Below are 24,053 nucleotides of genomic sequence, written 5' to 3'. Positions count from 1 at the left end.
CAACTTGGTATTTCCAGACGCTGTATCCAAAAGGCGTTCCTGCTTTCAAACCCAACTGCAACAGTTCATCACCTGCAGACTGAAATACAACATTTTCGACCAGTATAAGCTTCACTTTATCACAGCCCAGTCCTCCTCCCGGAGGAATGCGAGATGGAAGGGCGCCTCTCTGTCAAGCCAGCTTCTTCATGCAGCCAAAATATCCCACGGAGCTTTACCTAAAGGATCGCCTCTCACAAATGCAGGCGGAAAAAAAGAAATACATGTCTCAAAAAAAAAAAAAAAAAAAGGTTCTCCACTTGTGACGATCGGATTCGCAGAAAAAAAGTTGATCTCCACTAATTATTCCCACGCTCCATGGGCTTAGTCATTTATCGCCGGCGCGTCAAAACCTCATGTTGTGGTTGAAATCTCAGCGAAGAGTTGTGTGAGAGAGAGAGAGAGAGAGAGAGAGAGAGAGAGAGAGAGAGAGAGAGAGAGAGAGAGAGAGACATTTGAATACTGAGTAACACAGTACTGATTGGGGGGCATGCTCCTCATTATATATATATATATATATATATATATATATATATATATATATATATATATACACACTGTATATAATGAAGACTGATTTATTTAGTCCCATCTGGAAAGTGCTTGTGTTGCTGCAGTAAATCAACGCCTAAATTGAATTGAACGGGAGTTTTACACTATAGACAGGGAAGGGGGGAGGAAGAGGAGCTGGACTCCGCTTCTCTCCGCGTGAGAGCGCGCGCGCGCGCGTCTGTGGCGTGCGGGAATAACAGTCTGAGGGGAAATGGTGTATGGCGGATTTAATATTTGATGAGGCGTGCTTATTATACCTCCATAACCAGTTCACACCAGCATTGTGATTCGAGACACAGGGGCATCGTAGCATAAGTACGCACGCACACGCGCGCCGACGCGCGCGCACAAACAGCCGACGCGCGCACAGCGGTGGGTTAATCGGGTTGAGCGTGTCATGTCTTCATGCGATCGGACAAGCGAACGCACCACCGCAGCGTGAACGCGAAAGACTCTCGCATGGAAGACATCGATTCAAACACCACGGGGCGGCGGAGGGGCGGGGGCGCGCCGGACGAAGTTCACTGCGGATGGTATTGGCAAGTGGGTGGCTATGATATATTGGCATATGATAAAATACTGTTTATTGTGGAGAGTCGAGTCAAGTCTAGGTCTCAGAGAGAGAGAGAGAGAGAGAGAGAGAGAGAGAGAGAGAGAGAGAGAGAGAGAGAGAGAGAGAGAGAGAGAGAGGTGGGCATGACTACACAAGCAATATAAATATATTCTTTCAGCACCATGGACAGCTCATCAGCCAGCAGGTTCCTGTCGGCGCTGTCCAGCTGCTGAAAACTTTCCGTTTTCAAGAGGAACATTAATGTCGGCCATTACTCGCTGGGCTCCACCTATCTGTCTAAACCTCCTCCAGAGAGACTAACTTCCTCCCAAACTCTTGAGACACTCCCCTGCTTACAAACACTAAGGCGTACCATATTCTTTATGTCCATCTTCATCTATTTTCTTTTTAAATAGTCTCGAGTGTTTATAAAGATTGATTATGGCAGACCAAAGCCTTTTCACAGTGTTTACTGAATGTATTATGTGCTCTATAAGCTAAAAATATGTTATTGTTCGTCGTCATTAGAAAAACTGCTGAAGCACGGAATATGAAAAGTGAGGGCGCAGAGATTTATGATCAATTAAACATGACTACATTCCTTCACATGCCAGGTCAGTCTCGCTGAAAGCAGCAAGCTAGTCGCTTTGAAGCCGAAGCATATGGGGTTAGTTTTTAGACACACGCTACATGACAGCAAAATACTTATTATTGCACTTTTATACGCTGCACAAGAAAAGGGCTGCAGGCATGAAAATTGTATGTTTTGCCATTGTGTGGTTATGACTAATTCAAGACGCCATGTGCAAAAATACCCCCACTTGCCAGCTTGAGGTAAAGTGCGTTATTCATAAGTTGTGAATAATTGAGGTTTAGGGAGCACAGTTGGATCTGAGGGTGGATATTTGCTGACTGTGTGCTTTGTCTGTGTTGGCACTTATGAGGAAACACAATGCTTGGGTGAGGCAATTAGCAGGCAGAACAAAGAAACACAGCTAGGTACCCCTTGTGTTTTAATGACCAAGAAGCTTTCAAACTTGTATTTTCTTTGAATCTAGTTCAGGTGTTATTAACAACAGCTATGTCGCTGACTTGGTGTTGCTCAAATTTGGGAGTAAGAGACACATGATGGCGTTGCAGCACTCATTAAGGTCGCATTAGTTACCAAACTGTGGGAATGTCCGGCAAGAGTGTGCAAAGAAAATGTCATCGCCTGGTTTATTGCAAGACCTCATATGACATCAAGAAACCTGCGTCACAACAGAGCAAAGCAATGCGACAAGAGAGGGAAGTAACACCATATATATAAATCTTTTTAGTAAAAAACATGATTTTTATTACTCTCAAAGTGAACATCAGATGTGTTTTATATTAATAGCATTGAAGATCATATTTTTTCTATTGTCTAAATGTAATGTTTATACAACAAATATGGCAACCAGTTGTGCAGAAGATGGTTGCAAAATGAAAACATTCCTCTCCCAGGACAAAACACTCCCATTGTTGACGCTTATTGAGAGAAAGTGCAAAACTTTTCTGGCTTTTTTTTTTTTTTTTGGCAATTCAATTAAATTTTATTTATAATGTATCAAAACAGAAGTTATCTGAGGACACTTTTCACACAGAGAGGGGCTAAAACACACTCATGGATTTAAAAGTCCCAACGTCAAGAAATCAATCATGTGAGAAGTAATTTCCTTATAGTCTTCTATACAATCAGACTTCTTTTTGCAACCAGAGGAGTCGCCCCCTGCTGGCTATTAGAAAGAATACAAGTTTTCACACTTCAACAGACTACAACAGATATATGCATATACACAGGCACTCATGCACACACACACACAACATTTAAACCATGTAAACTACAACTATCGCTCTATGTAATCTCATGTGACATGGAAAAATAGTTTTTTTTTGTCTCATGTAACGTACTCGCCAGTTTTTGTCTCTCTCGCACACACCTGAAACCTAAACTGTGCCCCCCGTGTTCTTATGAAACATTCAGCGTCCCAGTTGACTGGACATGTGTTCACCTCAGAGTGGAGAAGCCCTTGAATGTGTGTGTGTGTGTGTGTGTGTGTGTGTGTGTGTGTGTGTGTGTGTGTGTGTCATCAGTCATGTCTAGGTCGTGCCGAGGCTTCCGTACAAAAGGCTCATGTTGCTCTTTCGATGCCACTTGAGAGCGTGAAGGAGGAAAGAAGGGTAAGATGAGAGAGAGAGAGAAAGTTAAGAGGAGAAAAAGAACCAAGAGGTGAGATAAGAAAGTTTAGAAAAGGGAAAAGGGAACAATAAAGTAAAAGAAAACTAATTTCGAGAAGCCATTTCATTCTGTTAAAATGTTTACATTTAACGGCCCGGGTTGTCAAACCTAAGCCTCCAGCGTTTTGCCCAGCGGAATGATGGATTGTTTGTTTAGCTGTGAGCTGTTTTGTTTTGTGCTTTGGCAGCAGGTTTTTTGTTGGTTCAAAAATCATACAAAATTAAACAATATTCTTAACTGCATCGTTTTAATTCCCTCCTATCATCTGAATTATAATAACTTGAGCGATAAATCTGCCAGAATGTGTTGCACCGTTAATATTTCATTGTGATATTATAAAAATGTGCAGTTTTATATCTTAATCAATAAAAATAACAATCATAATTAAATCATTAATTATGTCCTTAAAGATAGGACGTATTGATGAATACATATTTGCTTGTTGCACAGGGAAGTCTCTCTCTCCTGCTGTCCCCAGCCAAACTCATCACTTGTGAAAAAAATCCATGTACCTGACGTTGAGACAGAAGCTGAGGAACTTAAACCAATTTAACTTGATTTCAAGTCTATTTACAGTATCCCTCCTCCCCTCACGGCCAAACGTGCACACGCGCTCACACAACCACGCACACGGAAACCGTGCACGCACGTCTTCGACTGCAGTCTCATTTCACAGTCTGCTCTTTACCTACCCAGAGCCCCCCTGGAGGGATTTAGTAAATAGAAAGCTAGTTTGTACTTTCCATTAGAGCCTAATTCTATTACGCAGCCGGCTCTTATCGATCCAAACATTCAGAGAGACATGCAAGAAAAAGTAGCAAGCGGAGCGCAGCGGAGGCCACTGCGGTTTGAGGACGGAGGAGGGAAAAGGTGGGAGTGTGTGAGGGGGTGCGTTCGGTGGAGGGATGGAGGAAAAAAAAAAAAATGAAGGGATGAGAAATACTGTGCACGTAAAAAACAGAAACGCTCACTGTGTGGGTGTACGGGGCTCCACGACACACTGACTCAAACTGACAGCATGCATATCACACGTGAGCATGTGACGGGAAGGTGACCACAGCACGGCCCGCGTGGGGGGGGAGAGAGATATGAAAGCCCACATCTGAACGGGAACCTGGGGGAATGTGTGCTACGCGGCGTGGAGATTGGATTTGTTTGTGTGCGATGTTTAACCCAGGCGCTTCTTGACCAGCGATGCGGTCACACCTGACTCACCCAGCCTGGGGGGGGATGAGTGTGTAAAACCTGAAGAAACAGATAAGAGATTATGAGGCGCATTTCTTGGTAGATGGAGGGCCGAGAGAGAGGGGAAGGTGGCGGCGAGGCAACAGGGAAGATAGAGGAAGAGATGAGTTCAGAGAGAGAGAGGTGTGAAGGAGCAGAGGTGACTGGGGGGGGGGGGAGGATGGAGGGGGGAGGGGGGGGGATTGGGTGAGGAGAGGAGGAGGGAGACTTGCATTAATCACCACTACCTGGACTTACAATAATATCATCAGTTAGCTGTGTGTGTCCACTCTGATAGAAATAACAAAGACAGGCGCCGACCAAATATAGGCTCCATGACAACAAACTGTTGAAAAGGGAGGATACACAAAAGCACATGGCAACCAAAGCGATGCGATCAGAGTATAAAGAATGATCGCTCTTTGATAAAGCGTTAAAGAAGCAAAAGCTTAATATCCTCCCAGCATGCTTCACAGGAACACAGCAGCCTATCACACGCTCGCTGAGCACCGAGATACGCGCCGCGCCGAACGTAGCCCATCGTAACACGAGAGGACGGAAGTGACTTAAACGAGCGAAGGCAACTGGGAGACGATAAGGGAAACATGTTTGTGCAAGCTGCTAGACAAAGCAAGCCAACGTCGGGCCGGACAGACAGATGGGAGAAGGACGTCAGAGAACATTACGTTTAGAAACACACACACACACACACACACACACACACACAGCTGACCGTAAGCAAACTCACAAGGGTGGGATCTGGAGCTTATACTTGCTTATGTTTATTTAATCACCGACGCACGCCCACAATCACAGTGTTTCCTGTCAGCTCCGTCAGCGTAGTTTTGACATTTAGAACAATGTTGCATTTGACAGCTCTGAAGACGACGACAACAAAAAAGTTGATGGAGGCATCTTCTTTTATTCCCCAAACCGTTAGAACGAGCAGAAGCTGTTTTCCCTGGATGAGGATTGTGTTGTTTTTTTAATAGATGTTTTTCAAATATGAATCATCAAAACAACAATTTACACGACGCTAGGGGTATGTCAATATTCCCAGAGCGTTTGGTGACTGAGTGTTAGCATTAAATAAGCAGTGGGTAATAGTAACTCCCTTTATAATCAATAAGAAACATTTAATAGACTTGTACTTTAACTCGAGAGTTGTTCCCAAGTTTATGGGAACATGAAATGCTAATTCTGTTTTAGGCTGGACCTGACATTTAAATGACGAAGGCCAAGACCTCAATTTGACTCATTATATGCTTACTAGGAGGTAGATTTAGGATCCCTTTGGGCCGCACATTAATGTTTCAGATAAATGCATTGTAATGGAGGCTTGACTTAGAAAACCATTATTTCTATTCGGTGGTCTTTGACCCAAATTCAATTTAGAATTTAGGGATTTAGCCGACACATTTATTCAAAGTGACTTTGGAAAATGAGTGAATGTGGCTCAGACATAAACAGGAGGGCACTGGCAGATAATTGGAAGTTCTAACGGTGCACTTAAGAAAAGTTATTCATCGGTGGTGGAAGATCAAATGCAAAATGTTACAGTAAAGCATACAAGGCTTTGTTTCCAGTGTAACCCTGCAGCCAGACACATGAAGGTTGGAATTAAGCAGAACCAGAGCAGTCGTTCACCTTCACCCGGCACTGTCGAGAGAGCGCGGCGCTTTAGAATTCAACATCGGGTCTTTAGATTGGTTTTTAGATATGATACCAGAGGTCCCTGTCAGCATAGCCTGCAGTGTTGAACCAGAGCTCCTGATGTTTGCCTGCTTTAGGCTTTTTTTAAATCACGCCTGCATTAGCGCTCCTGCAACAACGAGCTGCTTCATCCAGACCCGGGAGACGGCTCGAGTCAACAAGGTGAGTGACTTTGACACGTGTTGTGAGGCGCATCGCCAATCTGGTTGGAGGTGAAAGGCGATTAACTGCATCCAAGCAGCGCAGGCACACAGACAGAGATTGCGCGTTTATTGCTTTTACTTGAATCCCCTTAAAAAAAAGGAGATGCACAGATTAGATGTTGTAAAAGCAGCTATTTCACTCGGCGGCTCCGGCAGGCTTGATAACATCAGCGTTCAAACATGACCCAGATATGTGCAGTGAAGGGCTGACACTTGATGTTTGAAAGGGCTTTCTGTGTAAAAGGGCACCTGTGCCACACACACACACACACACACACACACACACACACACACACACACACAGTCGCTATCATAGGGCAGGTCAGTGACAGTGATTCTCCAAGCTGTCAGCACCTTTCTGTCATTTCTCCGGGACAAAACTCAAGTTCCCCTGAATAATAAAATATTTATGTTGTGTTCAAATTTGCTCAAAACCTGAAGGAATGTCATTTTAAACAAAGAAACTGCAACTGCAATGGATTACTGGACGCCCTTTACAGATAGAGCTCCCTCAGCCTGATAGATATTTATAGAGAGACATTTCATCTGGGCGTCTGAAGAACAAGCCGTGTGTCCGGGTCAAAGCTCAGCTCAGGTTCTAGCAGCCACAGTGCCCAAGCAAACCCGTCAATGTCAGCCGTGCCATTTGGAATATCAGATTACAGGTGCAACTGCAGCGTTTCTTCTCCATGACACATCAGAAACTAATATTCATAACCAGAAACCTTTCACAGGAAGTGCAAGAGAGGCCAACAACACATTCATCTTCTAGGCGAACGTTTGCAGCCTGTTATACAACTCATCATCAGACGTTCTTCAGTAGCTTTATCCTTATTAGAATAAACCAACACTCCAAAAACTCAAATAGACCACAAGTGCTGTGGGTGCAATAATATCAGGCTTCACCAGCAGAATGCAGCATCTCCAAGCCACGTTAACGCAACACGAACCGACAGCTACAAACACACGCACGCACGCACGCGCAGGCACGCACGCGCGCGCACACACACACACAGAGCAACGAGCAAAACCGCCAAAACCTGCGTCATCGAGTCGCATTCTGCTGCTGTTTTACTCACCTGTCTGACGGCATTCCGCGGGTTTGGGGAAGTCCTCCTCAAACTTCTCCCAGTAGAACCCCAGTAGGGTCCATAAGTCCCAGTAGAACCAGTCCACGTCGGGGTCCATAAGTCCCAGTAGAACCAGTCCACGTCGGGGTCCATGAGTCCCAGTAGAACCAGTCCATGAGTCCCAGTAGAAAGGCCTTCACGTAGCTCCTAGCAGATCCACCAAGCAGCATGCTAGCATTCAGTCACCTTCCCAGCATGCACCACCGTGGGTGGGTTTGATTCGGGTCACCTGGGTGCTGGCCGGGTGGAGTCACACTAGTAAAAATCACAGGTAACATTCATGAAGGTTCGAACCAGCCAAATGGAATTCAGCCCTCATAAATAGCCGTATATTTTTGTTGTGGTGCTCTTCCTACTGTGACGTGTCAAAATGTCTGCTGTGGAAAAAGGCCCATTAAATCAAGGCGGAGCAGAGACTCGAGGACGGGAACGTGTGAGTTAGAAGTCTGTTTGTTGTATCAGGTTGTTTCTGCGTTTCTAACTTCCCTTCATTGGATTTTATGTTGCACGATTTAATCATCCAACACCACACTACTCATTCTAATGTTCCTGCAACATCCCCACGGACATTTGTGTCTGATCACTTATACACACACACACACACACACACACAGGAAGTCACATCTACTGCGTTTGTCTGTTTTTATTGTTGTTTTGCCTCTCGGTTAGGGACTTGATTTTCAGTGCTCTTTGGGGACACAAGCCCACCTCTCTCTCCTTCTGCACCAGCTGTTATGTTTCCTTCCTTTGTCTTCATTTGCTTCTGTGCAAATAAATAAATCTACACTAAACCCCCCCCGTGGTCACTGCATCACAGTGGCGTAACCCAACAGGTTACGTATTCATGTTGCCCGAGATAAGAAACCAAGGCCCCGGGGTGAGGCTGGCACGCTGGAACATGAATCCAGGACCGCAGTCAGCTCGGGGCGGGCCCACGCACATCTCAATGTGTGGCTGATAGCTGCGCTGCAGAAATCTGGAGTCATGCTGGCGCTAAATATAGACAAAGGTTTTATGTAAGCTGAGGTGAATCATTGCATTCCACACATTTCAGCACATTTATTCACACACACAGTGAATAAGTGACATGACACAGGCGAAGGAAACACGGGGATGTGTTGAACATCCGCACTGCTGTCTGCCTGCTGAGATCATACACGTTTATACATAACGTGTGTGTGTGTGTGTGTGTGTGTGTGTGTGTGTGTGTGTGTGTGTGTGTGTGTGTGTGTGTGTGTGTGTCCATGGCCTATGAGCAAGGTGATTTGGATCTGTTAATCAAAATATGATTGATTGGATGTGTGCGAAAGGGCTGGAGGGTTGTCCTTCACAAAAGCATCACAATAAGCAACACGCACACACGCCCACACACACACACACACACACACACACACACACAATCACAGTAGGATTGAGCCCATGTAGCAGTTTCTGTGCACAGGTTTCTGTCTCTCCCCTCTTTTGGCATGCTTTCACACACACATGCGCACTCACACACTCACACACACACACCACCTCCTTTTGGTTTTACCATCAGTATGAGTACAGTAAACAAAGGGGCACAAACATTAGTTCGCTAACAACACAGACCTGGATGTTGAACCACGAAATAATGAAAGGGGGAAGTGTTAAAATGAGTTATTTCGAATTAAGAGTGCAGGAAGAGGCTTGGGCTTACAGCTGAGGAGTGATGGGGGGGGAGTAAGTGAGAGGAGCCATCAGAGAAATGGGAGGAAAAAAGAAACAGAAGGGGACGGTGGAGGAAAGGCAAAGATGTGGGAAATGGAGGTAAAGAAGATAGAATGGTGGTCATCATGGCAACCAAATCTCCTCCTCCTCCTCCTCCTCCAGAGAGACCACCTTTGACACTGCCAGGTAGCTTCTGAGCACTGATTACCTCTCTCTCTCACACACACACACACACACCTGCATGCCAGACTAATCACACGCATCAAAGCCACACACAGGTCCGTGCTGCAGTGCTGTCGGGGAGTCCTATAACAGCAGCCAGGAAAGGCCGTCCTGCAAGATCCGCTTCGTCTTGGAGGATCAGAGCGAGTGAACCTGTTCTTCACCTCTTCTTCTCCATCAAATCAGCCTCACACACGTTGCCTTCTGTTACATCAGATTAGATTAGAATAATACTCACGAGTCTGTCAAACACACACATTTGGGGGGGGGAAGTGTCTGGTTGAAACTACAGGGATTCATGCCTTGTTCTGATTTTTTATTTCTGACACATTATGCTGGTCAGCAAGAGATCAATAAAGCTGTCAGATTATAGGATTTTTGTTTAAGATATTACTTTAATATCTTCTTCACAGTCTTCACAGGAAGTCGTTCAGTCCCCTTTCTTGTTGTCCATCTATATCCTTTCAAGAAATTGATTCAATATGTTTAATCAATATGGAAACATACGTTGTGACCCGCCGGGTGGCAGAGAGCGAGGTGCATTCCTTCAAACACAAACACGTTCTCTGTGAATCACCCACCTCTGTAATTGTTTGTTGTAACCAATGTGTGACCTGAAGCATTTTTGCCCCCCAACAGCCTCAAGTAAATTACATTCATAAATCTATGGCGACATCTACTGGCTAACATGGCCCATTGGGTTTTTTTTTTCCTTCTTTTTATTCATTTGACTTGTGTGAGGCATATCAACAAAAACAATTCGCAGAACAAGGAAGGGAAACTTGCGACAACCTTTTCTTGTTCTGCAAATTACCTTCATGAATCATTTAGGTTTTTGGGGTTAATTCCTGTTTTGTTCACTGGCGGCCCCTGCTGGTCAAAGCAATCCATAGCAGGGAAGACATGAGCTCCTCCAGGCTGCTTTCATGAGCTCCTCTACAGGGATGAGGACTGCAGTTAAGTGGTTGCAGGAAGATGTTGACACAGATAGAATGCATCAGTGTCTGTTTTTATTGGGCAAATAACAGGCTTTTTAATAGATAAAACGCTTGTTTAACAAGTTTAAGGAGTCACGGTCGTCCATGTTTATCAAGGACATGCTTTAATACATGTTGTAAAGGCAAACATTATACTCAGCTATAAATCTGGAATGTCTGGGAGGGAAAACAAGAGAGTATGCAGCATTTTAAGGCACCTTAAAGAACACATGTTGCGTTATACTTTCCACCTAAACACTGCAAAGCAAGTCAGATAAGATGGGCTTGGGACTACTTTATGTCTAGGTTTGCAGATATCATATTGACTCCATGTGTTTCTATGTGTCTGTTTAATACGTCCATCTTTTGGTCTGTGGCTGCTTGCGTGTGCACACTATACTGTATGATAAACATGTAAGGCACGACTGAACATGATCTTAAAAGCTGGGGCTATATGTGACCTGATGCTAGACAAATTGAGAAAAAAAAAGAAGAAAAAGTGAAATTTCATTGGGACAATTCCAGGGAGGTTTGGAGGTTCACTTGATCTCGAAGCTCTTGATGTGAACTTCCCCGTCGAAGTTGAAGTGGGTATACTTCTCGCCACCGATGCGGTTGGGGAAGTGGATCGTGCAGTCGTCTGAAAGTTTCACCAGGAACTCTGCCGTGGTAAATTCAATGGAGATCTACATGCAGAGAAAAAGAAGAAGAGTAATATTGTTATATTTTAGCTCCAGCATGCTGTTTCCATTATAATACCTGACAATCTCTGATGAAAGAATAAATCAGGAATAAAATGGTGCTCAAAGACGTCAGACACACACACAGGAGCTCTCACCTTGAACTCCTCCCCCTGGTGGAAAGGGAAGCTTCCCTCACGGTGCTCCTCACACCAGTTGCCTTTCTCGTACGAGTTGCAGACGACGGCGTTCTCGTCTCCGTGGGCACTAAAGCGAGGGTTGATGTGCATGGCGATGTCCTGCTCATTGGGGCCGATATTCATAGCAAAACTGTGACAAAAAGACGGATTTCAAAATGGGTGAGAGGTCACCAAGTGTACAAAATGTTGGAGACCACACCAGCGTTTCCGTGGGTTCTCATTTCATCTGCTAACCATCAACTTCATCACCCCCACATTACAGACGGGATGTTTATAGGTATTCACTGATTGCAACTGATTACAGTTGTAAAGAATGGCACTTGTGTTTAATTCAGTCACGGCATTCTGTGAAATTGCTTAAGTACAGAAAGCAGAAGAAGAAGGGGAACGAAACACAGGAGAACATGTTTCATTAGCTACTTCTGAGATCAGTACTTACTTGGTAGCATCAGCCTTGGGGACTCCAACAACGGTCAGGGTCTGCCCGACCTTGAAGGACATGTTCTGTACTATCATTCCCTGTGTAGAAAAACAAGGGGGGGGGGGGGGGGGGGGGGGGGGATAGTGAAACAGTACATTATTGTGTGGAAATACTACGGGATTTATAATAGATCCAAACATTATTGCGGCTCCAGGCGAAACCCAGCTCCAGCGACAGCCTCGGCCAACTCCCCGATCCCCACCTCACCCGTAGAAATTATACAACATGTGTTTTCAATTATAGTCCGTTCGCCGACTGGTCAGAGATTCCAGCTCTTTCCTGTCCCACTGTTGCCATGGCCCTTTGCCTCGACACAGATTGTTGGCAGAGTCTAAACATGTTGAGGGATGCCCGTTAAACTGAGCAACATTTTCCTAAGTGCAATACTGGATGACAAGGAGACGGTGGGGGAAAAAAAAGGCTGAGCACAGCAGAAACCAAACCCCTCAGCTCGGATGCTATACTGTACATGTGGCAGGCAACGCTGAGCCACCATTAGGAAATCACACTTGAGCAATTACTTGGTTACGAAACACCAATGTCCGATGTTTTGTCACTTTGGCATAATGATGTATCTGGGGAACTGTTAACTGTTGCCGGGGCGATAAGTGAAAATAGGTTGGCACACGGTTTCACCAACTCGTGTGCTCAAGTAGAAGGTAATGAGATATTGGATTGAATCTGATCCTGACGGAAGAAACAACCTGAACCTATAAGCATTTCACAATCCTGTATCTTCTCACAAACAAGTGAAAATATATATATATATTTTTAATGTTGAGTGGGGAAACAATCCTCAAGTTGAGCTGCTATTTTTACTTGATAGCAAATTGCATTTCCTTGGTGCATTTCAGGGGAAGGTAGTAAGAATTTTAATGACTTGTGTGAGTTTTATGCGCTGCAGCTGTTGGAAAAAATCCTTCCTAATCTCAACAATGTTAGATCCAGTCAACAAGAGACTAAACTTTCCCACTGAAATAACTTTAAAGGCAGGTTATTTAGTTGATAAAGTTCAGGGTCACAATGACTGGAGGATTGGAAGGGACGGGCTCTAGTTTCCAATGACTTTTAGTGATATCTGTTTACCTGGATGCCTCATTCAATAATCCGGAGAGTGAAATAGGTGGATAGAGCGCCATGTGGCAACATGAGGATTCATCTGGAGTAAAACCAAAAGTTATTATTGCCAAACCAGTAAAGGGAGGGTTAAAGTATAGGATGACATGGGTACGACATTCTTTCCATGCTAGAGTCCAACTGTAAAGTGCGTGAGTAACACATGGCACTGTGGGCCGAGGTCGGAGCTGGCAGCCGCCCTGCATCTCTCCCATACGCCGCTGCAGACAGGAATCTGCATGCTGTATTGTGTTGAGAGATGCCATTTCATTAGACTTCTCACTGACAGAGAGACTAAATCTGTCTACCAAGTAAAACATCCACAACTAAAGGAATTATGAACGATTTTACTCTCAATTAACTCTCCTCCTGACGATATCTCTACAGAAAATAAATATAAACCCTATCAAGACATTCCCAGATAGAATTACATGAGATAAAGTCTCCACAATCTAAGAGACACACTTGAGAATTACAGCCTGGCAGCATCTATTCTGGCCTCTAAATGACGACTTTATTTCATTTGGTCCTCTAATGTGATTTAAACCCGCTGCCCCCGCCTCCCTGTGTCCTTTTCCAAACACATGTTTAGCCCTGTAGCCAACAAAAAGCCAGAATGATACAGGGCCTTATTGTAATCTACTCAGTGTGACTATCAAGGGACCAGAATGCATTGCTGGCTGCGTTCAGCTCACACTGAGGAGACTTGGAATGAACTGGACAAATGTTAATGAGCGTTTCGGTTCCTCATGTAATAAAATTATTAACAGCTTAGTCAGCTGAGTTTTTTTTAAATGCATTTGCATCAGGAAACTTGGATTAGAAGAGGAATGAAGAATGCTCGAGTGCTCTGTGGTGAATATTTTGACCATAAAAGGCAATCTAAGGAGCCCCAGACCCTCCGAAAAAGCAGAACACACTTAAATGATGTGCGGTGAGCTGGTTGAGTTAAAGCACTGGTCAGCTGGTTCAGTTTCATCGACACGCCGTGCAGTCGACTGACACCCAACCAGCTGTCAGTGCCACTTCAAATTAAGAGGTGACACCACTCGTCCATCAGGCTCATTACATATGGAGCAAAAGCAAAGCATTATAGTGATGGAAAAAGGATACTTACTTTCATTATATCTGCAGAAGTGGCGAGTCAGGTCGAGTTGAGAAGAAGTGAGAGTGGTGCAGGGCCTGTCTCACTGCACCCACACAGGATTTATACAGGGTGGGAGGTTCCTTCAGCCAGAGTGACGTCTCAAGCAGCCAATAAAGTCAGGGCCACCAGAGAACATCGACCAATGATGTCAAAGTCTTGTCTCACACTGTAAATAACTATTTTGGTGTTTAACAAGTGATTGCAGATGTTAGTGAAGCGAGGATAATTAGTGATTTGTTGACATCTGACATCAGACTGTTACATTGTAACCCGGTGGTGTGGAGTCCGACGATGAGCGGGGGAACTGGAGGGGCAGACGGAAATAGAAATGTGTTCGTTGCCAGGGAGACGACTAAATATTTGGCCTTAATGTGCACTTACTCTTATATAGCTTACATTAGGATCAAATGGCAGCGTTTGGGTTCAGTGTGCCTGCCGAGTGAGTCAACGTCAGGAAAACGGGCCAAAGTGAAATGTTGAAACTGAGTCAAATCCACCAAAATGATGTGAATCTCTGACTCATAGGAAATACTTTCATCTGCTGACATACGAGGGGCTGCTGCAGCTGCAAGGAGGGAAGGAGCCACACATTTAAATGCAGCTTATGTGCAAAAGGGGTTGAAAATTAATAACTCATTCACTTTTGAGTAAAAAAACGTAATCTCTTCACTGTAGTGTTTGACTTTAGCTGAGAGGAAAACGTCTGGATTTCCAGTGGGTGGCAGCGTCACGGGTTTAGTTTGATACAGAAAGACAATCTGTTTTCATAAGTACAGTAGGTTGAGTCCACAAGGTATGGTTATGAGAGAGGACTTAGATGGGGAGCTTACAGCTTTATGAAGGCTCCTCACGGGTCTGTTGTTTCTCTCATTTCTCAGGAAAAGTGCTCAGAATCATGTCAGCTGGTTAACACAGCGATGACTTGCATGTCTGCTTTGACATCACGCCCAAATATGCTCAAATCACTGTCACATCCGCGGTATTTAGTTCAGCTGTTCCTTCTGAAAGTCCGCTGACAAACTGTTATCTCGAACAACTGACATTTGAGAGGCCTCCGAGGAATTGGCAAGACACGGTTAAACTACACGGACCTCAGCAACAAAACATCCATCAAATAATAGTGTAATGTAACGCTCGCTCTCTCTGGGTACACCATGTTTCTGAGAAGCTATAAAAAGGTAGATGTGGTTCTTGCATCAGAAGGACGGGGTGGCACAAAGACTGTATCTTTCCTCTCACCCCAAGACCCGGTCTTAAGACCGTCAGCAGATCTTAGCACACAGAGACTTTCCACATGAAAAAAAGAGAACACACACACACACACACACACACACACACACACACACACACTTGATTACATGTTTAATGGGAGTCTGCTTCTGCTCTGACCCTACATGAAGTAAGCAGAGTGTATCAGGAAACATTTACTGCCATCCAGAGGCCACAGTGAGGAACTGCAACACCACATTCATTTGAGGGGCGATCCAAGTTTACCCTTAAATATGGCTGTTAAGAGGATTTTCTGTCCTCAGCACAGAAGGCCTGTGGGCACCGATGTACACTCTTGAGTTTAGATTCTTTCTTCATTTATGATAAAGTATCAAGTTGTACGATGTGCTCGTGAGAAGAAGTGGGATTTTCAGACTCTCACTTTAACGTTGTAAACAGCCAAAGAAAATTAAAAAACAAAGTTAATCCTTATAATTGATTGAATAAACACTAATCATTTGTGTTAATTTGGTAATGTTTATATAACCTGTTCAGGATTGTTTTCCTCACAACAAATAGTTCAATCTGTGGAGCAATATCGATGACGAAGGATGATGAAATTCCATTGACTAAAAAGTAAACTTCTGCAATTCTTCTTTTTTCGTTGTAACAGATTACATTTTTGTCTTGTTCATAATAATGACTTGTTTATAGTAAGTTCTCCTGAGTATGACATTTAAATGTGTACCTTCCTATTGTTGAAAAGTGGTTTAACTTCTGTTAACCAGTCATGTCGTTAGATTATGGCTAGAATCAAGAAAACTGTTTGGATTATGGATGCTGTACCTTTTTTTTTTAAATATCCCTATAAAGATAAACGGTAAAGGTGTGATTGTTGCACAGTGTGATGTCACATGTATAATATCTACAGAAACAATCAAAGTATACTTCACAGCTAGTCGGATGATGTAATCTGCAGGAAGGAAATGTAATACACCTGTAATGTGTAATTTGACCCTTCCAGACAGGTACATACCTGCTGTCCCTCTCACAGGTACATCATTGTCGTTTGACAGGTCTAGTTACTTTACTAGTTAAGGAAATAGCCTGATGCTCTTTTGTCTTGCTGTTAGTATTTCCCTGTTATTGTACTTTTTACTTAAATGTGTTCTATGAAACTGGACTGGCCAGTTTGTCAGAGAAAACTTCTCCAAGGCCATGAGAGATTATTTCAGGAACAGAGAAACATATTACTGCGTCGATAATTAATATTTTAGTAGTTTTTCCAAATTTGATTTTTATTATGATTACATAAAGAGTAGTCACAAACATGAGCAGCCCTGCAGCTCTATGACGGACTGGTCCACCTTGTAATCATATGAACAACCCACTCACTGGCATTGGTCCACTGCTAATATATTCACATAAACGTTAATACTATTGGTGTGTAGTGGGAAACAACGCATGTACACGCGCTAACACACACACGCCCCTCTGGTTTTTATTGATACGGCTAAGTTATCTTTTTAAACGTCTGAGTGCGACGTGACAGCGTATAAATACGCAGCACGTTGTTATCATGTCAGTGCGGTGATGCCGTTTTGACTTGGCGACCTTATCCGGAGCTCACGAGCCCCCGTGTGCGCGTGTGTGTGTGTGTATACGTTGGCGCTCGCGCTCTCCTGGTGCGCTTGTTTTGGTTGCCAGCCGTCATCACAACAGCCTTGACAGTTTATTCCCGCAAGGCTGGCATAGGTAGAAATGGCATCCGTGGCAACAGCGGCGCACGAGCCGGGTCTAAGCCCGGGCTCCGGACCGCTGGCTGATGCTTTGGCGCCCGCGAGCATATTCGCTCCGGACCGGGGAGGATGCGGGGACGACACCGGCGACGAGTGCTTCGATGACGGGGACATGTTCAACGGCGAGCCCGAGGACCGCGGGGTTGACTTCACCAACAAGGTAAAAAAAATAAGCTAGGCCCGGAATATCATGGCGCTGCCAAGCTAACGTTAGCTGCTCCAGGAACTGAATGAATGAATGAATGAATGGAGGAAAAACGATAAACAAGATGCTTGCATGCACTATAGCTATGTTATTTACCGCACATACACTGAAAAACCCGCAGGAACGTTACCCAAAACAATTACACACCCCTGACTTTAAAACGTTAAAAAACAGCATACTTGTGGCTAACGCTAGTGCGGGTTTCCTAACCTAACGTCAACATTAGTTGCACCATATGCTACCATAACGCCTTTCCCCCTCGTAAACACGTATGGCGACACTACTGCTGTCTGAAAGGAAGGCAGCGCAACGTGAACGGCGTTGTTGTCAAACAAACCATGAGGTGACATATTGACACGGTGTGTTTATATCTCAACACACACACAACAAACAAGCGACCAGACAGTCCGGTTAGCAATAAGGTAAGCACTAACAGTAGGTTGGTGTCCTATTACACGTTACTATGGTGTATCAGATATCAGACACATGACACAGGGTTGCATCAGGGAGGCGGTGCCTTCTTCACCTTTCGCTCCGGTCAATCCCATCGGTGTCACGTGACTTCTGATAACAGCTGTGTACAGGTTTACTTCTGTGGATATTATTCATGTGACGTCACAGATAACAAACCGTGCTATACTTTAAGTATATCATGTGATATTAATAACACCATCATTACCAGGTGTTTAACCAGGTTAACTTAATAGTGGAATTTAAAAAGTTGCAGCATGCTAACATTAACATGGGAAGTATTAATTATAAGGAGTACTAATGATAATAACACTAGTCAACACAATTATACAATTTTAAAGAGCATACTGCTAAAGCAAATTTATGTTGTTTGTTCAAAATACAAGATTAAAAACCAGAAAGTTAAAATGGGAGAGAACAACAGTTTAGACAAGTTACACTTTCTGTTTTTTAATGTCCGATATTAAATGTTATGTTAAATTTCTGTTATCAAAAATTAACTATTTGAGTCTAATAACCGGAGTTGAGGGCCATCACCCTCTTTTACTCTTTTAACCTGATTATTTTGGTTGTATTTTACTTGTGTTACTAACTCAAAATGTTCCCTATTGGATATTCAGTGCAACAAGCATTTGCTTTAATCACACAGCCATTTTTTTTTTTGTCTTTTTCCTTCTTCTTCCCCGCATGAACGAACCCAACAGCTGGCACTTGTTAGCCCAAATGGAGAGCAGTATGACTCCTTACTTCGCCAGCTGCGGGACAGGATGGAAGAGGGTTGTGGAGAGACCATCTATGTGGTTGGGATGGGCTCAGGTGAGGAAAACACAAACACTTTTCCCCTTACCTTTTTTTTTTCAGTTTATAAAAACCTGGACAAATCTTTGGGTGTGCTTGTTAAATTGTGTTCTTACCTCTTGTTGTCGTAGATGGGGGCGACTGGGGTCTGGATGAGAAGGACATGGAGGCCTCAGCAGCCACGGTGCACTCCATGTGTGAGCAAGTGGATGCTGACCTTATTACGCTCCGAGAGCGCATTGAGGCTGCCGGTTTGGTACGCGACTATCTGATCCGCCGGCGTGTGGGCGAGCTGGACTTCCTGGAGGTCAGGTGAGTGCTCAGAGATTAGAATAAAAAAGGGATCATGGCTACAATACAGTGATATATCCAACCAACAGCCCCTATGGCAATGATGGCAGTTCCTCTTTTTCACTACAGTGGTTACATTTTCTGCTCCTCCCTCAGGGTTGCAGTCGTGGGTAACGTGGATGCTGGTAAGAGTACTCTGCTCGGAGTGTTAACGCACGGAGAGCTGGACAATGGCAGGGGCTTCGCCCGCCAGAAGCTCTTCAGACACAAACACGAGATGGAGAGTGGCAGGACCAGCAGTGTGGGCAACGACATCCTGGGGTTTGATCAGGAGGGACAGGTGAGGGGTAGCCAGCTGGCAGAGCAGAGACACCAGCTAATGTAGCATGTAATAACACCATAAATACATCATACGATGGAGTTTAGGTACTTTTGCTCAGGGGCTTTTCACCAGTGCTGTGTACTGTTATTTAGTTAATACCCTGTATTGTACTTGGCTGCAGAAAACTGGCAACAACATAGTACTCCTAGATATGACCTTATTGTGAAGCAGCACATGGAGGTGGATGGTTATAACTCCGTCCCCGTCTGTCTGGCCCTAGGTGGTGAACAAACCAGATAGTCATGGAGGAAGCCTGGACTGGACCAAGATCTGTGAGAAGTCCTCCAAGGTCATTACCTTCATAGACCTGGCCGGCCACGAGAAGTACCTCAAGACCACTGTGTTTGGGATGACCGGACACCTGCCTGACTTCTGCATGCTCATGGTGAGGAAGGGCGGAGGGCGTTTCTCTGTGTGGATACCATTGGTATTATGTCAGTAAATATCATGAATGAATGCCATATATTCAAAAAACCTCTGCCTGCATGTGAGGTTTTATTTATTAAGATTTTCTCTCTCTTGTCGTAACAGGTGGGCAGTAACGCCGGCATCGTAGGGATGACCAAAGAGCACCTGGGCCTGGCCTTAGCCCTGAATGTGCCTGTGTTTGTCGTGGTAACCAAGATAGACATGTGTCCAGCCAACATCCTGCAAGGTCAGTCCCACGGAGTCCCTTCTCTAACTACTTTCCTGTCTTACGTTTGTCTCATTATCAGGCTGTGTGTCGTAATGCTTGTGCTTTGCTCATGACAGAGACATTGAAGCTGCTCCAGAGGTTACTGAAGTCCCCCGGCTGTAGGAAGATCCCCGTCCTGGTGCAGAACAAGGACGACGTCATAGTCACGGCTTCAAACTTCAGTTCAGAGAGGTACCAAGTCCGTCTCAGCCAGGTTCAGAGTCAGCGTTACCATGATTCTTTGTAACCTATGTGTGTGTTTTGTGTGTGTGTGTGTCCAGGATGTGTCCCATCTTTCAGATCTCCAATGTCACCGGAGAGAACATGGACCTGCTCAAGATGTTTCTCAACCTGCTCTCCTCCAGGACCTCCTACCGAGATGACCAGCCTGCTGAGTTCCAGATAGACGACACCTACTCTGTACCGGTACTCTGACCTGTGTCACTAAATGCTTTTTACTGTGTGAATTATATAAGTGAAGGGATATCATGCAACAAATATAAATCTCACATCACCTGGTAAATCTAAAACACTGGTTGTCTTCTGGTTTATCTCAGGGAGTGGGAACAGTAGTATCGGGAACTACTTTACGTGGACTGATACGTCTGAATGATACAATGCTACTAGGGCCGGACCCCTTGGGCAGCTTCATCCCCATTGCCGTCAAATCAATCCACCGCAAGAGAATGCCTGTGAAGGAGGTCAGAGGGGGTCAGACCGCCTCATTTGCTCTCAAAAAGGTAAGAGGGGACAAATCTTCCACAGCAGCATCTATGCGGAAAGTTTTGGACAGATTTACTGTGATGAATTAAAAAAAAAAAACTTCCACACTTCTACCTTATCACACTCCACTGATGTAATACATCTAATCTTGAGAAATGCAAGTACAATAATGGTGAAAAATGTACATTTCTTTGTTCCTCTGTCATCTTCACCCCATCACACAACTCTTTGTTTAGATCAAGCGCTCTTCCATAAGGAAAGGCATGGTGATGGTTTCCCCAAGGTTATGCCCACAGGCTACCTGGGAGTTTGAGGCAGAGATCCTGGTTCTGCATCATCCCACCACGATATCCCCGAGATACCAGGCCATGGGTGAGTAACCATGACACGGAAAAGTGAAAATGATATTCTTAAGACTGAGACACAGTCACTACTAACACATGATGCTCTCACAGACACGCTTGTGCGTTTTTTTAAGTTATTCACAGTGGCCTTTGCAATATGGATGTTTCTCTTTCCTCAGTCCACTGTGGCAGCATAAGGCAGACAGCAACCATCTTGTCTATGAACAGAGACTGCTTACGGACAGGGGACAAGGCTTCCGTCCACTTCCGCTTCATCAAAACCCCCGAGTACCTGCACTGCGACCAGAGGCTGGTGTTCAGGGAGGGACGCACCAAGGCTGTGGGTACCATCACTAAGGTAACAGCCTTCTGGAAGATCAAAGACTTGTGCTTTACACTGGGATATGACGATCATGATGCGAGGCAGGGGGGCAATGAGGAAGTTCAAAGATGTTCATTTTCCCCATTACAATGATTCGCCAGTGCCTAAAGCCCTAATTGTTAAATGGAATAAATTCCAAGACATTATCTGTAATGCTGATGGACAATTTCCACAGAGCTCCTTTCCCCATGATCATTTATTATATTTAGAAAGGATTTCCATTTGCACCGACTACTATTACTGTAATAAGGCATTTTAGTGTAGGTTAAAGACCAGAAGAAAAACAGTATTTCCTCTTTAAGAGCAAAACGATTGTACAAATTACTAATGGTTGTGGTTCTAAAAGATCTAAAGTAAGGACATGTCTTTATAATAATTACTTTACATATTCCCTTGTGAAACATCCCACCAGATAGGGTGTCGGGCTGAGATGTGTTTCATGTTTTCTCTTCGTCGAGATTAAAATATTGCCTCACTTTCTTTTCAGCTGTTACAATCCACCAATAATTTACCATCCAATTCCAAACCTCCACAAATCAAAATGCAGTCTACAAAGAAGGCACCGCTGCGAAAAGAGGACGGCACCATCGCAGCCGGTGATGAAGTAGCAACAATAGCACAGTCAGCAGGCCCAAACGCAACACTACCGGTGAGACACCAGTCAATACAGATGTTACTTTATGAAGAGCTATTAAGTGTGGCGATGATCTTCTTGCGTTTCAATCTCCTGTGCACTTGCCCTAACATTGCTGCTCTCTCTAACTCGTTAACTGTCCTCTGTTCACTCATTCACTTTTCTTTAACTGTGTCGTGCACATCATTCCTTCACTCTCTCCCCCGCCTTTGCTTGCATGGCTGGCTTCCAAAAGGGAGAGGGAGATGAAGACCCTCAGATAAAGGAGGGCAACAAAGAGAACAAGGTAAAATGAAATAAACAGTGGAGAACCTGAAGGGGAGAGTTTGTTTGTTTGTTTTACTAAGCAAGGTTGTTGAGTTAATAGCCTGGTGCAGACAATCTTTATACATGTTGAGTAAATACGGTTTTCTGGTCATGAAGGTGCCTTATCAAGTGTTATCCCTCTCTTGCAGCCAAAGTCTGGAGGAGGTGGAAGGAGACGGGGTGGCCAGAGGCACAAAGGAAAAGGCCAGAACAGCAGCACCAACTCCACAGCAGCACCCCCCTCCTCCTCCTCCTCGTCAGGAATAGCAAGCTCCTGAACTGCCTTCTCGTCCCCAACAAACCTCCCTCCCCTGCCATCACTCCACCAAGTGTCTTCATTCCACAAACCATGAAGGATACAGATGTTCGGAGCAAGACACTCTCCTCAGTCGTATCACTCCTCGCCTATATTTTTTATGTTTAAAAAGGGAACATTAAGGGGTATGTCCCAAACCAAAATACACCCTTAATGCATTTTAACATCAGCTGCCTTCACTATTTTAAATGGTTTGGGTGATGGAAAGCAGTGTGGTTTTTGAGGTCAGCCTCACTCAGGATGATGACTTATTCAATTCTATCCATATTTTATGTGTCTATGAAATCTACAATTCAGTCCTCTGGCTGTGTGTCAGTGTCGGGGAGGGAGGCTAAACCGAAAGCGAGGGTCCATGACCGATATGAGCAGCTATATGTGGAACTCCCCCAAGCATTCCCTGTGTATTTGCAATGAAAAACAATTAATGTACTATTTATACTGCATATGTAAATTAGCTGTTAGTTGTGCTCCGATTGGAACGATGCCATTGTACAAAATGTATGCAAATCATAAATGAATGTAGCAGAGGGCACATAGTGATTTCAAATTCTAGGGTATATGGAAAATGTAAGCGGTTGCATTTTATAATCGTCAGTTATTTATTTGGCATACATGCAGAAGGTTCATTATTGGACGGTCGTAGATCTTTCAACCTACTCTCACTTTGCACTCTTTAGATTCAGTCGTATCTCTCATGCTTCCACTGTCAGTCGGCCGCGTTACAAACCGTATACAAATAGCGTTAGTACAAACAAATACAGCACATAATCTCATCACTCCAATAGTTGCTGATGATTATAAGACATGCAGTACTTGCAGTGCCACTTGTAACTCTGGTACCCCATGCGTTATGGCCTGTTGCTGTTAACATGTGACATTTTAAGCACACTTTGCCGCTAAAAAACTGACCATTAATAAACAGGCTTTACCGAACTTTTCAACAGTGTTTCTTCTTCTATTTGTGCATTTTTCTTAAATGACAACAATATTATACTTTATATATATATATATATATATATATATATATATATATATTGAATAATATTTTAACTTGCAATAATTTTACAGGGGAAAAAATAGATTTTCAATGTTTATCTTGTTATTTTTCTCGGCCATACTGTAAATTATTTAAGCTGCGGGGGTTGTGTTGTCTTCCATATGATATGTAACAGATTTTGTCTTTGAGTCGACACCAAACAGCAAACTATTCTTGTGTTTGGACACATTTTTGATAATCACAACAAGTAGTATCCAAAAAAAAAAAAAAAAAAAAAAGTATATATTTTGTGATACACATGAAATTGTTTCACACCTTTCTCAAGTCCCCACTT

General features: G+C 44.0%; 2 protein-coding genes across 3 annotated transcripts; one reads left to right on the top strand and one right to left on the bottom strand.

The window, feature by feature from the left end:
- Positions 1 to 10,575: 10,575 nt before the first annotated feature.
- On the bottom strand, positions 10,576 to 14,267 carry lgals2a (lectin, galactoside-binding, soluble, 2a). Its single transcript, XM_084037587.1, has 4 exons — positions 14,157 to 14,267; positions 11,882 to 11,961; positions 11,401 to 11,572; positions 10,576 to 11,248 (listed from the first exon to the last, which is right to left on the bottom strand). Exons 1-4 carry the CDS (start codon positions 14,160 to 14,162, stop codon positions 11,102 to 11,104), a joined length of 405 nt encoding a protein of 134 aa, XP_083893713.1. The 5' UTR covers positions 14,163 to 14,267; the 3' UTR covers positions 10,576 to 11,101.
- A 2,696-nt stretch (positions 14,268 to 16,963) lies between these two features.
- gtpbp1 (GTP binding protein 1) lies at positions 16,964 to 23,695 on the top strand. Of its 2 annotated transcripts, XM_084036539.1 has the most exons (14): positions 16,964 to 17,354; positions 18,575 to 18,686; positions 18,800 to 18,980; positions 19,116 to 19,299; positions 19,562 to 19,726; positions 19,873 to 19,996; positions 20,095 to 20,209; positions 20,299 to 20,443; positions 20,575 to 20,757; positions 20,977 to 21,112; positions 21,264 to 21,442; positions 21,954 to 22,115; positions 22,336 to 22,386; positions 22,556 to 23,695. In XM_084036539.1, exons 1-14 carry the CDS (start codon positions 17,157 to 17,159, stop codon positions 22,682 to 22,684), a joined length of 2,064 nt encoding a protein of 687 aa, XP_083892665.1. In that variant the 5' UTR covers positions 16,964 to 17,156; the 3' UTR covers positions 22,685 to 23,695. The 2 variants fall into 2 exon arrangements, with proteins under 2 accessions (XP_083892665.1, XP_083892666.1); XM_084036540.1 differs by lacking the exon at positions 22,336 to 22,386.
- The last annotated feature ends 358 nt before the right edge of the window (positions 23,696 to 24,053 follow it).

Source organism: Eutrigla gurnardus (genome assembly GCF_963514095.1).
Source record: "Eutrigla gurnardus genome assembly, chromosome: 20".
Lineage (NCBI taxonomy): Eukaryota > Metazoa > Chordata > Actinopteri > Perciformes > Triglidae > Eutrigla > Eutrigla gurnardus.
Note: the sequence above shows the minus strand (reverse complement) of the source record. Positions and strands in the feature narration are given on the sequence as shown.